The following is a 16,210-nucleotide window of genomic DNA, read 5'->3' as shown; positions in this document are numbered from 1 at the left end:
CTATCTTGATGAGCCAAAGGAATTATAGCTGTAAAAAGAAGTTTATTTTTACATGCTCAATATTAGATATTCCTTCTCTGTAACCAGTGCCACATGGCAGATGCATTTAGATTCTTAATTAGGTAATCATGGCAGTTCTGTCAAAGAAAATTGCCTACCTTCAACACGATATTGTGCAATCTTGGTTTTTACCTCTTTTAAATCCTGACATTAAATTTTGATCATAATGATGACTATCTCCAGCCACAATCTGTCTTTTCATATTAAACATTTCAAAATGTTTTTGTTGAAGCAGACTTCCTGTTTGTCCAATTTTGAAACCTCTTGAAGATTACGTATTTGAAGCCATATATTCAAATCAAAGACATTAAATAAAAGCAAGTACAAGGGTGAGAAATCTCCTCAGCTCTGCTCTTAAGATCTGTATGCTGTAGTACAGCACGTAGTTACAGGATTCATTTACTGCCTTTATAGTAGATACTTCACCCCTACAAAATCGGGCCATGATATGCTGTAGATTTGTGCGGTGCTTAGGACACCCTCTACAGTTATTCAGTGCCCTATGAGTTATTCAGTATGTTACTGAAGGAATAGAAAGAGTAATGTGAACTTAGATTTAGTGCTACCTAAAACAGAGTTACACGGTGTTAGGCTCTGAAAATTTATCTATGCTTCATGCAAAGGGTCAAACAGTTTAGGTAAATTATTACTTAACTACTATTTAACCATTCCGACTTCTAAGTAAAAGGAAAAGTTGGATCTTTTTTCTTTTGGCTTGCATTTAAAACTCACTCATAAACACTAGTGAATGAGGAACAAATTGCCGTAACTATTTTACTGGACTTAAGGTCTTGCCACATCCTGACTCATGCACTTCGTTTGAAGTCATGCAAGTACAACAAAGAAAAGCGGACACTTATTCTTCAGGACAGAACTGAATGTCAGCTATTGTTGATGGATCCCTGATGAAATCTCATGGACTTCTGTGGGGTCAGCTTTCTATTTACAGACTTACTTCTCTCACTTTTTTAACATCCTGCTGACAAACATTGGTTGGCTTCTTGTATCACCTTCTTCAAAATGTCATTCCAAGCCCCATCCAGGCTGTAGCTCATTTCAGCAAACAGAATTATCTTATGTTTCTTTTAATTGATTCCTTCTCCTCCGCCCCAATTCATATCATAGAATAATAGAATACCAAGGTGGAAGGGACCTACGGGATCATCTGGTTCACCCTTTCTTGACAAAAGCAAGGTCTAGACATGATGGCTCCGTACCCTGTCCAGCTGAATCTTAAAAATGGCCAGTGTTGGGAAATCCATCTCTGGGGAGATTATTCCAATGGCTGATTGTTCTTACGGTGAAAAATTTTCCACCTGTGTCCAGTTAGAATCTCTGGAGGAGTAACTTGTACCCATTGCCCCTTGTCTTTTCCATGTGACTCCTCATGAAAAGGAGTAGCCACCCTTTATATACTGGAACATGCTGTTAAGGTCTCCCCTAAGCCTTCTTTTCTCGAGGCTGAGCAAACGCAGTTCTCTTAGCCTTTCCTCAGATGCCAGGCTTCACAGTGCGTCCATCATCTTTGTGGCCCTTCTCTGGACCCTCTCAGCCTGTCCACATCTTTCTTGTATAGCAGTGCCTAAAACTGAACACAGTAGTCCAGGTGTGGCCTGACAAGCACTGAGTAGAGTGGGAAGATGACTCCATCTCTGCACACGTGGATTCAACCCAGCATATCAAGCTTTTTGTCCACCCCAACCCCCAGGTGCCTTTCCACAGAGCTGCTTTCCAGCCAGGTAGATCCCAACCTGTGCTGCGCTGCTGGATTATGTTTTCCTAGGTGCAAGACCTTACACTTGTCCTTCTTGAACTTCATAAGTTTTGTGTTAGCCCACCCTTCCAGCCTATTCAGATCTTCCTGCAGGGTGGCTTGTCCTTCCAAAGTGTCCACTTGCACACTCAGTTTATACACAGGAACAAATGAGTTGTGTTGACTGTCTTATGTTGTTTAAATAGTCGTTGTGATATGCTTAGAGGACAGAGTTAGCAGAGTCTAATGCTCCATGTCCTTCTTTCACAAACAAACAATAGCCCAAGTCTTCAGTTTCTGTCACTCATCCACAGCCACCCTATGGGTGGGACAAGGTGTCTAAATTTCCCAATTTTATCCATTTATGATGTCACTTATCAAAAAAAAAACCCCAAACATAGGAAGTCTGCACCTTCTCTGGGATTTTCAGACTTGTACAAGAGGCAAGTTACAAATACAATGAAACATTGTAATATTTGTTGGAATACCCTCTAGAAAGCATTGATGGCTGTGCAGAGTTTGATCTGACAAAAGAAGGATAAAGTTTCAGTCTGAAGTAGTAACGTTCTGAAAATATCAGAATAATTAATCTCTGTTTAACACATTTTCGCTTAAGGATTTTGCTTCATGTAGTCAAGGGCTTACTATAATTAAAGGAAAATTAACAGGTGAAACAGACTCCACTAAATAATGTAGTGTAGATTGTAATAAAGACTTACTCCTCCTTTATTCATATATAACCCTTACCGAATGGTGCTACCCCTCCCTCTGAATCCCATTAGTCTCATAGGCACTTCCTAACTACATGAACATGTTATTGATGATGAGAGTACCCATGTGGTGATGATCAGTTTTGTTCTAAACAAATAAGAACAGCAGGTACTTAGAAGATAAAGTCAATTTCTTCGTAGTTGAGCTTTGCTGTATATTAGATGGCCAATCCAAACTCCATCCGAAAATCCACCTAAGGATTTTGACTGACCTCTGATATATATATACAGAACAGTTTTCTCATTCCTAGATTTTGGTGTAATCTCCACATTAATTATATGCTGACAAACGGAAATTTCTTTTCTATGCTGACTAAGAAAATGAGCTGAATTTCTTTCCAGTGGAAGATGACACAAAGCTGGATTTCCATTCCATGAAAGTAAAACTCTTTTTTTTTTTTTTTTGTTAATTTCACAGCAACATAGAGCTTTTTGAGAAAGATGTGTTTTATGCTGTGAATCAGTGCAGTGCATTGATTAGTGTCCTGAGCTAGAGAGGAGTGCCACGGTCAGATCCCTCCTGCTATTGAATTGTTCACTGGAGTATCAGTCTCCCATGTGGGAGGCAGAGAGCAGAGAAAGGGAAGAGGAGGAAAAGGAAAGGGAAATTAATAGATAATTCTAGTTGGCTGAAGAAATTTTCACTGCACTAACATGTTCTTTAAACAAATGCTTACTTTTGCATTTCCCTCAATTTTCCCTACCCCCTCAGTCTTAGGTCACATAACTGATCTTCCATGCGGAGGTGAGGACACTGGCAGGGAACAAATAGGGGAAGCATAGGGTAAGAGAGAGAGAAGCCTCAGTGAATGGGATCAGGGCAAAGACAGGATTGTATTGATGTATTTGTCAGTAGAGACTTACCAAAGCCTTCTATGTTTGCTCAAAAGATGGAAGAACCAAAAATAACAGAGTTACGAGGCAAACTGAGAACTCTGATACAACTGATGCATTTAACATCACATCCATTATGTGTATTCATCAAATATGCAAAATTTCTACGCTTAATTTGAAGAGCTATGTTTCTCTTCTTATACTACATAAAGTAAAACCATAAAGGAAACTAAGGCATCTTCTATTTTTTCTTTGTTTCAGATGATGGAAAACTATCCTTTGATGAATTCAAAGCTTACTTTGCTGATGGAGTTCTGAGTGGAGAAGAACTGCATGAACTTTTTCACATGATTGATACACACAATACTGAGTAAGTGGCTCCTTCTTACAGTCAGAGTGTGTGCTACTCTCTGTACCGAAGAACGGAAAAAACAGATAGCATGTTGATTTTAGAAAACAAGTTTAAAAAGTTGCTTTGTGGAGCTACGCTGTGTCAAATGGCTCTAGACTGTACAAGTGAAGTGTTTCTAAACCTTGTAGAAATACTTGCATGTTCCAGTAAATGTCATGTTAGTCCTGAGAACAGAGAGTGGAAACTGGATACCTTCCATGTCACCCACCCATGATAGTAAGGAAAAGGGTCTGTGACTTCCTTGGTGCTTAAATATGAGTTCCTTAATTCTTGAGTTCTCTTCACTGATTCACTACCTGAGATGGATACTTGGAGCAGAGGTTGAGCATGGTAAAAAATAAATTAAGCAGTCATAGTAAAGAGCAGAAAAAGCCATCCTGTCTGATCCTGGTGTCGTAGTTGTGTTGATGTTGTCACTTAGGCTGTTTGGACATCCACGTTACAGTTTTGCTTAACAAGGCCACAGGTTGAGGGTATGAAGAACCTTACTTATTGCTTTCAAGAGAGCCAAACTTGTGCTATTGCATGCTTTCTTAAGCTAACTTTTCCTTATCTACAGTGATTAAGGTGGACTGAAAATTGGATGAATGGCCAGTGGTGATCAGTAGCACACAGTCTAGATAGAGGCAAGGAACTTGTGGGTCCAATCCTGCTTAATATCTTCATTAATGGTCTGGATGATGGGTCACAGTGTACCCTCAGCAAGTTTACTGCTGACATAAAACGGGGATGAATGTCTGATATGCTAGAAAGTCATGCTGCCATTCAGAGTGACCTGGGGAAATGAGCTAATGGGAAATTCATGAATTTCAACCAGAAGTGTGAAGGTCTTCACCTGGGAGGGAACAACCTCATGCATCAATATACACTGGGGGCCACTCTGCTGGAAATCGTCTTGGCAGAAAATAGGGGTTCTTGTGGACTCGAAGGCAAACATGAACCGGCGATATGCTCTTGCTGCAAAGAAGGCAAACGGTATTCTGGGCTGCATGAAACAAAGTATTGCTAGTAGGTCGAGGGAGGAGATCCTTCCTCTCTGTTTAGGATTGGTGAGGCCACACCTGGAGTAGTGTCCAGTTCTGGGTTCCTCAGTACAAGAGAGACATGGACATAATGGAGAGAGTCCAATGATGGGCCACGAAGGTTATAGGAGATTGGAGCATCTCTCCTTTGAGGAAAGGATGGGAGAACTGTGAGAAGCCTAGAGAAGAAAAGGTTCAAGGGGGACGTCATCAATATGTACAAATTCCTGTAAGGAGGAGGGTTGCAAAGTGGGTGGAGCCAGGCTGTTTTGAGTGGTGCCCAGTGACAAGACTAGAGACAATGGGCACAAACTGAAACAAAGGAAGCTCCCTCTGAACTTCAGGAAACACATTTTTACTGTGAGGCTGACCAGGCAATGGCACAGGTTGCCCAGAGAGATAATGGAGTCTCCATCCTTGAAAATATTGAAAAGCCATCTGTACACAGTCCTGGGCAACTGCCTCTAGGTAGCCCTGCTTGAGCATGAACTTCAGAGGTCCCTTCAAATCTCAGCCATCCCATGATCTCATGACTGAAGAATATAATTAATTTCCTTTTTATTCGCTTTCTAGCCATCAGCAGTTATTCACAGCAGGTCTCTCATTTACTGTGAATTAGGAGGGTGTTACTAAGCTAGTGTTTTTTAAATGGGACTATTCCTGGGGTAGGTCCTGGTGAGAGGCCATTTATTGCTATTGCTTTTGCTATGAGGTTATGAAGACATAGTGTAGCAATCATGGCATGGATTATATCTACAAGGAGCAAGTACACAGTAGGTCAGTATTGGTTTTCTCAGCTGCATACAGTGGAGAAACAAGCATTAAGATGCTATCACAGCTCTGCTCCCAGGTAGCAGTGTAACAGGATCTTATCTAAGCCAATGCCAAACTCCCTTGGGTCTCTGATGTTTTTTTTATCTCCAACAGGGAAAAAAAAAAAGCCCTCTTCTTTTGTGTTTTATCTACTACATCAACACCCAAACACCAACACACACTACGATATTAGCAGCCTTGTTTATCAGACACATGAATTTGGCCATCACCTTAGCATTATAGGACTTATCCATTATCCCAGGTAGCTGTAGACAGTCCTTTTCCTTGGTCAGTTCTTCTTGACAGTGACTCTCCTATAGCTTTTTGTAGTCTGGATGTTTGTGCCACAGCATCACGCTCTTCCTTGTTTCTCTCTTCCTCAGTTCCTGCCACATCCAGTTCTCATGATAGTTATGTTTTGTCAGCCTCAAACGCTGACCTGACCCCAGGCCCATGACCATTGTCCATGACCATTGATATGACAACTACCCTTGCAGCAGAAGGCCTGGAAGTCCAGCCCAAGGTGTTTTCAGGAACCATCTCAAAGTTCATTTTTCTGAAGGAGTCTCACAGAAGACCTTGCATGCTTGGAAGCTTGTCTGTGTTTTCCACGGTTGTCAGCTAGTCTAATGAATATATTCTCTCTCCTTGCAAATTTTGTCTCCATGCAGTTTAGATGTAATAATAAACCACTTTCCCTTTTCCAGAAAGTGTGAAGAATGAAAATAAATCAATTGAAGTCTGAAATCGGATCAGTACTGTGCAATTGTGTGCTAGAGAACATGCATCTCTCTTTATGATCTATGAACGTATTACAGGAAGAAAAACATCAAAATTTTAAAAGCATTTATAGGTTTTCATTAGCAAATATACAAATATTTTTTGTAAAATATTAATAACTCAATAAATTCAGATGTCAACTACTCAAAGTCTTGCTAACTATCCAAAGTGTTTCTTGTTTCAAGCCATTTAAATACATAGTCTATACACAAAACCAGAGTTCTTTGGTGTTGTAAGAGTGCAGTTTCTTGTTTATAAAGGTGCATGAAGTAGTTTTCATGAGTGTTATTGTTTGTGTGATGATATGGGGCCATGAAAAGCCTACAGGTAGGAATCCTCTTTTACATCTGTCCTCTGCAGCTGTAAAAGCACCTAATTCATACAAACAGAGGAATGTATCTCCTGAGAGTAAATGCCTAAATAACTCCATGGATTTGGGGTTTTTTTCTGCTCTGATCTTACTTATGTTTCTGTAAATCAGGCATAACTCACCCAGGATCATTAGATTTAAGCCAGCACAAAACGAAAGCGTGCAATTGGACTCTTAATCCCCAAAGCATCTTAAAGCATCCAGTAAACCATCTTGTATTGAAGACTTGGTAGTAGGATGCAACAAAGACAGAGAAACAGGATTTTCTGCAATATAATTCTCTTTAACAGATGACACAGGAGAAGCAGTGATATAAATAAGTCAACTCTTATCATAAGAAAAGAAGAGAAAGCTGCCATTACTTCCGTGATTTCCCATATTTCCCTAATTTGTCAAAAGTACTTACTCACTATAAATTCAAAGCAGAAAGTTGCAGAAGTATTGATAAAAAAATAGGCGCTGTGTACAGGAGAAATAAGTGTAACGTTTTAATTTCCTCAGGTTTCTTAATATCCTATTTGCAGAATAGTTTTATTTGTGATTTTTTTTTATTCCTATTGTTTGTATAGCTTTTCTCTTTACCAGAGAATATCTAGATCTGGAGAGTATGTAGAAAAGTCTGAATAACATTATATTTTTTCTCCTGGGAGATAGGCTTACCTGAAGAATGGTGGGACTTTGTCAAATGCTACCGTTACGAGCTGAGAACAGGTAGAGAAACTGGCCCAGCAGCTCTCTGAGAGAGAGATCATTCTCAGTGTCCAGGAAAAGCCTGGGGAAAAGTAGGACACATATGACACAGTGAATAGGTGTTGTGAATGACCGTATTTTCATGTATTTCAGGGAACTGAAGATAAAACTAAGAAAACCTCTAAATTACCTTTTTGAAACAGAAGAAAAGGTTGACATTGGTTAACATTTGTTAGAGAGTAGTACCTGGGTGTAGGTAATAAGAAAATACACTTAGAGATTCTATTTCATACAGCAACAAGAAGCTTTTAGTTTTTTCATGAAGTCTTTAACTGGTAAAAGGCTTAGTGCCTGACTTTGCAGCTAAAAAGTATTCAACGCTGTTTGACCTTTCTCTTTAACAGAGAGAAATACAGGCTTTTCCTTAGCACCTTTGAAAGCTTTTGAGAACCCTGTCATTAGGCAGGCAGCAAGATGGAGCATGCCAAATATCAGATGGATATAGCAACAAGAGACAGCTTGGATGGTGTAATAGAAACTCTTTGTTGGTATAGATTTCCAGCAAAAATCACATGAAGCAGATATAATAAGAAGGCAACAACTTTACTGGCTGGCATTTGCTGAAAAGGGCAGGTTATGTAAAATGTCTCAAATTAATCAGCTGGCTAAGAAAAGCAGCAAAAGGTTCACTGAACCTTGAGAAGTTTTGTAATGCAACCATTGGGAGAATAATTTTCTTATCAAACAATCACCAAACCACCTATTTTGTTATGTTTCCCTTGCAAATTACCCAAGGGAATGAAATTAAAATCATGGGTTTTGCCTATAATTCCCAAGTAGTTTACGGCTGTTTTTAGCAGGGGAAGGTAAAAAATTCTACTCAGTTATGTATATATGAGGAGAAGATTTGCACAATTAATTTGTCTTTCTTATCCAGTTAAAATACAGACTGTTAAACTCTGGGCAAATCATTTATTTTCTGTCTGCTTCACTTCACTGTTTATGAAACGCAGACTCTAGTCCCCTGTCCCAGAAATATTTCCCAAATGTTGAGGTTGTGCAATGATTTACATGTAAATGCCTGGGACAGATGGCTAGGGAAGCATGTCATGATCCGCTAGATCATTTCTTGGAGTACCTCAAGTTTTCATACCCAGCTTGTCACAGGAGCAGACTTTGGGTTGCTTCCACCCGCATACAATCTTCTAGCTCTGGCAGCATTCAAAACCTCCCTGTCTGTGTGCCCAAGTCTTTGCACTTCAAAGCCTGAAGAAAAAAAGGAGAGGTTGCCTTGGGGTGATCTCCATGGGCCACAGGCTGAGGAAATCTGAATTGGTTTATTAGCTTTGTTGCAGCAGTCTTTCATAAAAATATCCAAAGCATAAGGGCTTACCTTGGCTTAAGACTTTTAGAGGAACTAAATAAACCAGGTACTAAAAAATGCTTTTACATGGGTCCTAATGTCGGTCTTGTTGAAGAGAGATTTAGAAGATTCTTAACTTCTAAAAAGACCAGGCTGAGCTAATGTAACACACCTGTAACAGAGCAGATAGGAGATAGAAGACTGCTAAAATGAGCAATTACCGTTTCCGATGTGATAGCAGGACAAATAATAGGGAGTTTAACTTCTCAGTAATTAAGGTTGTGTCTGCCTGACTGACTATGATCTCTGCAGCTTGCTGCGTGGTGCAGACAGGTGTTAACTTTATACAAAGTAAAGGAAGAGTCATTTGGTCCTGCAGTGGCCATAATCAACAGGAAAAAAAAGATGAGTAAAAATTAGTTACCACCACATAAAGTTTTGAAAACATGGGTGGAATAGGAGTGCATCGTGACAGGGTTAATTTATATTTACAATTTGTCTAGATGCTAAAGCACACGTTATTCATTGAGGGTAGATAATTGCTTTTACTGAACATTTGCATTAGCTAAGAATCTTTCCTTAGTACATCATTTGGACATATACTTTGCAATCTATGAATGTACTTACATGTCAGCTGGCTGGTTTTTCTTTCTAATTCATAAATCTACATTAACCTTTTTATAACATTTTAAATATTAAATAAATACCAATAAAGACACACCATACAAATTGATTGCTTGATTTTGTTAACTTCCATTCCTTTTTCCTTCTGATATAGCCTGAAACAAATGTATAAATGAATATACATCAGGTACAAAATAGATTAGTAACAATGTTATCACTATCTAGACTGCCGTATTAGGTGAAATTAGTGTGTCCATGCAGAAGAAGAAGTATTGTGTCCTCATATTTTAGTATTATTAAAATGTTTTACCTTTCTTGAAGGAGCTTTAATAGAAGAATTATATTTATAAGAGCTGGTGATCAAAAAGATAAATTGTAAATAATTATATTTGTGGAGAGGTCTTCTGTACACTGAACCATAAGCCAATATAATAGAGTCATAGAATCATAGAATCACAGAATCATAGAATCATAGAATCACTAGGTTGGAAAGGACCCACTGGGGCATCGAGTCCAATCATTCCTATCAATCCCTAAACCATGTCCCTCAGCACCTCATCCACCTGTCCCTTAAACACCTCCAGGGAAGGTGACTCAACCACCTCCCTGGGCAGCCTCTGCCAGTGCCCAATGACCCTTTCTGTGAAAAATTTTTTCCTGATGCCCAGCCTGAACCTCCCCTGGTGGAGCTTCAGGCCATTCCTCCTTGTCCTGTCCCCTGTCACTTGGGAGAAGAGCCCAGCTCTCTCCTCTCCACAATCTCCTTTCAGGTAGTTGTAGAGAGCAATAAGGTCTCCCCTCAGTCTCCTCTTCTCCAGGCTAAACAATCCCCAGCTCTCTCAGCCACTTCTCATAAGACTTGTTCTCCAGCCCCCTCACCAGCTTCGTTGCTCTTCTCTGGACACGCTCCAGAGCCTCAATATCCTTCTTGTAGTAAGAGGCCCAGAACTGAACACAGTACTCGAGGTGCGGTCTCACCAGTGCTGAGTACAGAGGGAGAATAACCTCCCTGGACCTGCTGGTCACACCGTTTCTGATCCAAGCCAAGATGCCATTGGCCTTCTTGGCCACCTGGGCACACTGCTGGCTCATGTTCAGTCAGCTGCCAACCAACACCCCCAGGTCCCTCTCCTCCAGGCAGCTTTCTAGCCAGACTTCTCCTAGTCTGTAGCACTGCATAGGGTTGTTGTGCCCCAAGTGCAGGACCCGGCATTTGGCCTTGTTAAACCTCATGTCATTGGTCATAAACTTCATGCATTATTCCTACTGCGTTGTTTGTATCTTAGTATTTCTATGAGCTCTCATCTGATTTCTAAATCTGATATGTGCATATGTTCAATGCAGCTGCCTGGAGTTCGTAATACTGCTGAAGAAGCTATTTAGAATCCTAATAATCCCAACACAGAAAATCCTAATTTATGGGGTTAGCACTCTCTAAACAATAGTTTTCCTTACCTGGACTTCACACCTGCCTTTACTGAATGCTAAACAGCTTGCATGCAAGACAGTATTGCAGCACAGTTCAGCCTCAGAGGAGGTAGTTTGGCGGAACTGCAGTCGATTTGTTTACATGTGTTATTGCCTGAATAATTGTACTGAAAGTACAGAAAAGTGTCAACAGCACAGGTCTTTTTATAGATGGAGACAAGTACGCAGGAGAAGTTAGAAATTTGTGCCTTATGGGGTGAGTGCTTTTATAGCTCATGACTTTGGTAAATCTGCAGCTGCTTAATTTTAATGTTAGCTCTGATGAGCCCATGTTTTCAGCAGAGCAAGAATTGTTGACATGGTTAATGGTTTAGTGAATAGGTTTTTCACAGTCATTGCAAATGTAAACCTTTTACTTTTATCCTTTTCCCTTCCCTCCCTCCACTCATAAGTTTCATGGAAATTGTTTTTGCATAATAGCATCCTCAGGGAAAGGTGTTAGAAGATAATGAGAAGACCTGGCAAAGTTACAAACAGAGATATGCAGTAGATCTCAAGGGGATTCAGTCTGCAGCACTGCTGAAGAGCGATAGATGCTTCACTGATTACTGACTCATATGAGTCTGTGGGGAATCAGACTTGTTTTTCTCACTTTTCTCATTGGTAAAAGCCAATGAGAGGTCCTCAGCCAGGAACTCAGTTACAAGGCAGGACAGGTGCTGGAACTATTGAGACAGACTGGGGGAACCATCGACCTCCCAAAGGCAGTTATCCCATTAAGCCTTTGCATGTGACATGAGTTAAAGAAGATAAACTATGCGCAAGTCTCTCATGCTGCCTGTACTGCACATGTAGGAATAGGACTTTGCACTATGGAGAGATATCCACTTTTGCATGGGTATTATCAGCAGCATGTCTAAGGCTCCCTTATAGTCAATGAAGTCACCTAAGAAATAATACTGCTTATACAGCCTTCAGCACTGTTGCCCAGGTGTAAGGCCTTTGAGATCATAGAATCATCATAGAATCACCAGGTTGGAAAGGACCCACTGGATCATTGAGTCCAACCATTCCTAACACTCCCTTAAACCATGTCCCTGAGCACTTCATCAACCCATTCCTTAAACACCTCCAGGGAAGGTGACTCGACCACCTCCCTGGGCAGCCTGTTCCAGTGCCTGGTTACTCTTTCCGTGAAGAATTTTTTTCTGATATCCAGCCTGAACCTCCCCCGGCAGAGCTTGAGGTCATTCCCCCTTGTCCTGTCCCCTGTCACTTGGGAGAAGAGCCCAGCTCCCTCCTCTCCACAACCTCCTTTCAGGTAATAAAATGAAATGCATGTTACATGGCACCACAGCATTTCCTCAGGACTCTGATTGTAAAAATAGTAACAACAAATCCTCAGTAGTTTAACAGTAATCTAAGGATAGTAATTATATATGCCTTGAATAGTTTTGTTTCAGTTGGAAGGCATATTTTGGTTTCATGAGATTGCTGACCTATCATGGTTCAATACAAGCACAAAGCAAAAAAATCATGTACTTCTAAGTACAAGGGAAAACTAATTTATTAAAATACCATGAGTTACAGACAAGCTCTTTAATTAGATGAACTGCATATGAGTATAAAGTATTTTTTTCTAAAAAGGAATTACTGAATGAAAAAAATCTGCAAGAGAAATATAATACATTGGGGTTTGACCATTTTTTTAAACTAGATCTTTTAGATTAAATAAGAATTCCAGTCACCTGGTGTAGCACTGGCATCAGAAACATGTGTTTGCTACTATTTAAGAGAATTAATTGCAGCTGTTGGCTTTAACTCTCACACTTTTCAAGACAATAGCTACAGAAATCAGTTCAGAAATGAAATACAAAGAATAAGGCAAGATACTGGTCAGAATGAGCTGATTATACAGATTAACATTCGTGACTGAACAAAACACGTTCACTGAGAATCATTTACACAGTCCTGATGCTAATGGATCCTCTGGCCAGACAGGCAAACTGCAAATAGACTTGCTTGGAAATTTTCTATATGGATGGTTATTTTCAATGGGAAATTCAGCTTTCTGCATAAAAACATTAGAATCACTTACGGTGGGAAAATCAAACAATAATGAGTAGTTTCAGTTGCATTGACAAATGGAGCTCACCTGGAACATTTCAGTTCAGTTCAATTCTCCAGAAAATATCATCAGCTTTCCAGCGGTGAGCTCATTGCTTAATAGTCAGTGTAGTCTGAGAGCCTAGTCCCTTCCATAATATGGGTTTCCCAGGGAACCACAGCAGCTTTGGCATCTCTATCAACATGTGCATTTCCAAGTTTAATAAACCATAATAAACATTTTATTTTATGTAACAATAAATAATTTAATCTCAGGGGTTTTTTTAAAAAAAATCATTTGGGGACAAAACCAGAAGTTAAACCATTATCATCTTCTATGGGGTGAAAACTCTGAATTTGGCTTCTTGTGGCAAAAAAAGCCACCATGATGTTACCTCTCATCTCCTTGTTTAGGTTGGTGTGATTCAGACTGATGAAAAATCAATGCTCTGAAGCCCTTGGACAGTACTTTGCAGATTTTAGCATACACAACAACCATTAATAGTAACATTAAGGCTTTTGTAGCAACGCAGAGACTGTTATAGTTGGGATGATTAAGTTGTCTAGCCTGCTATGCAGTCATTGCATCCCTGTGAGTCATTGCCTAATGCAAAAGGCTACAGGGGTTTCTTGTTTTTCAGATGAGTTGTTAGTCAGTAAAAAAACCTTTATTCTCTCCAGTAGTTCTGCCACCCGCAGAGCAGTAAGTGACAATTCTGAAGTTATCACTTAGCTTGGAGCTAAGCATAAGTACAGTGGGGAATTATTTAGTGCAGCAAAATGTGGGACATTAAAACCGTCATGACCCCACTGCCTGCATCGGAGCCCAGAGAGCCAAGCTGGCTGCTGCCTTTGAAAGGCCAGAAGGTGCCCAGGCCAGCTAGCCCTGGGCTGAAAAGCAGCAGTGTCCTCAGGGTCGTGAGAGGTTTGGCTTCCAGGGACCAGCCCTGGGAACTCTGTCCCACTTTTGCCTCTTCTTCTCCCTTTTTTTGTGGCAAGAGGCCATTGTCTGGGCTTGTCCCAACACCACAACCTGATGGCAAAAATCAATTTTGCCTCCACCGATGAGAAACCTTGAACAAACCTGAGCCAAAAGGTCTTTTCTGATGCAAAGGAGCTGTGAAGCAGAATACCTTTAAAATGAAAGTGCACACATAAGGCTTTTGCACAACAACCTCTGTAGGGTTGGAGCACTTCTCATTTTGCTGACTTAAAGTGAGATGGTATGCAGGCTTCCTTGTTGCCAAGAGCTTACAGTGTTCTCGCTGAGATTGTTCACGGATGACTATTCAGTTACCCTTGCGTAGTCTAAGCAACATCTAATTCCTTTCAGTCACAAATTATATGTTTCTACTTAACAATAGGAAATAGCAGCTCAAATTCTCCGCCCCAGAACCAAGTTTAGCAGACAGACATGCAGATGCGATCCAAAATAGAATTGGTTCAAGCCTCTGAAATAAATCCTTCTCATATCTGAGAGTGAAGAGAGATCTGAAAAAGAAAGCATTATCTTCCTCCAGCTATGATAGTTATGGCAAGGAATTTCCTGAATTAAGTTAGTTTGTAAAGTCTTTCATATAGTATTGGATTCTTAAGCAACACAACTGCTTTAGACGTATATTATATGTAATTCCTGTACTGAAGAGATGTCATTGCCTCTTCTTGTGATCCAAGGAAAATATGCAGATCTTCTGCTGGTACCTCTGCCTCAAGATGCCTTTTGTCCAAGAGGCTGGGATGTGTCAGGTCAGCAGAGGGGGCTGTGGATGGGTGGAACAGCTTTAAACTTCCCTCCTCCCTGGCTGACCCCAGTCCACAGCTGACTGTTGTGGGCAGAACTAGAGCGTGATCATAGCAACTGTGCACTCCTAGTTTTGGGCGACTTTCAGAGATACCACAAATAAGCAATTTGCCACATTTAGTATAAGTGGATGTGCTTATGTTTCTGTCACTGAACAACAGGTAAGATCAACTTCACAGTGATAAGGACTGCTCAGTGGAGTATTTGTAATGGTCCTTTAAAAATAGCTCATGTTATTAGGTAGGGAACATTTTAGACACAAAGTCAGACATGTAAAAAGTACTGCATTTAGTAGTCAGAAAGTGAATTGAGAGCAGAAGATTAAAAAGTAATTCTGAATGCATTTGGCTGCACCTTATGCTTCAGGTGCTTATCAGGAGTGGAGTGCTGGCATCCAGCAAATATTGCAAATAACATGTTCGGTGTTGTGAGATTAAAGATCTAAGCAGAATCTTCCTTGGCGTACATACCCACTGAAATAATGAACAGGTGCCCACTATAAACCTGAGTATGGATTTACAGAAACTGCCCTGTGGTGTGCACTTCATTCCTGTACTATGAAATATATTCCAGACCTCTTTAATTACTTCTCTAGCACTCTGCAGAGTGCTCAGATTTGCATTTATATAGAAAAAGAGTTTCTGTGTTTGTTCACGACTTTGTTTGGAGCATCATGTTATTATTTCTGAGAGAACGAAATAATCAGTGACACAAAATTATAGTTTCCTTGCCTAAAATAGCATCCTTCAAATAGGGTGCCAGGAACAATCAAGCCTCAGAGTGTGTTTATAATAGAGTAGAAAATTGAATATTTTAGACTGAAATCCATAGTCTATGTCATTTCTATGTTAAGCCACAGGCTTTCTGAAAGCTGCTGCACAAATGCTTTTGGACAATAATTTTCTCATTATTCAGGTGCTCAATTCCAACTGAAAGTTAATTCAGCACCCAAATACTTTTCCATTTTACTCATAGTCCATTTGCAGCTGCATCACATCTGTCATTAGGACTAACAGTGATGTTCTGATGACAGCCATGCTGAAAGCCTCTGAGCCTCTATCTCACTGTATCTACCACAGTGCTGAGGATAATGCAGAAGAACAAAGACCAGAATGGATTTTGAGATAAAATTTTAAAAGGGGGCGTGAATTTCACTGGTTAACAATATGAAAGGCCTTATAAGTGCAGTTATCAAGCTGTACCTTAAGAAATGCAGAAATGTCTTTTACAAAGAGAAGACATTAGAGCAGATCATGTGATGGAGCAGAAAATGTAAGGACAAATAATGAAGAGTAGTCATCATAACAGCAAACTGCTGCCGTTTAACACCATCATATTCTGTCACTGCTTTTTGATTCAGGCAATTTTCCAGCTTTCAGGATTT

The 16,210-nt window shown here is 40.1% G+C and overlaps 1 protein-coding gene across 4 annotated transcripts in view; it reads left to right on the top strand.

Annotated features, from left to right (window-relative positions):
• The window catches only part of NECAB1 (N-terminal EF-hand calcium binding protein 1), a 96,694-nt gene that overhangs the window by 11,757 nt on the left and 68,727 nt on the right, over nucleotides 1–16,210 (top strand). For all 4 annotated transcript variants that reach the window (XM_054058598.1, XM_054058597.1, XM_054058599.1 and 1 more), the window contains one exon: nucleotides 3,679–3,787. In XM_054058598.1, the coding sequence (XP_053914573.1) occupies nucleotides 3,679–3,787 (109 nt within the window). The remainder of the gene's footprint in view (nucleotides 1–3,678; nucleotides 3,788–16,210) is intronic.

This window comes from Cuculus canorus, chromosome 2, assembly GCF_017976375.1.
Source record: "Cuculus canorus isolate bCucCan1 chromosome 2, bCucCan1.pri, whole genome shotgun sequence".
NCBI classification, from domain to species: domain Eukaryota; kingdom Metazoa; phylum Chordata; class Aves; order Cuculiformes; family Cuculidae; genus Cuculus; species Cuculus canorus.
The sequence above is the reverse complement of the archived record's forward strand: the minus strand, read 5'-3'. Positions and strand labels throughout refer to the sequence as shown.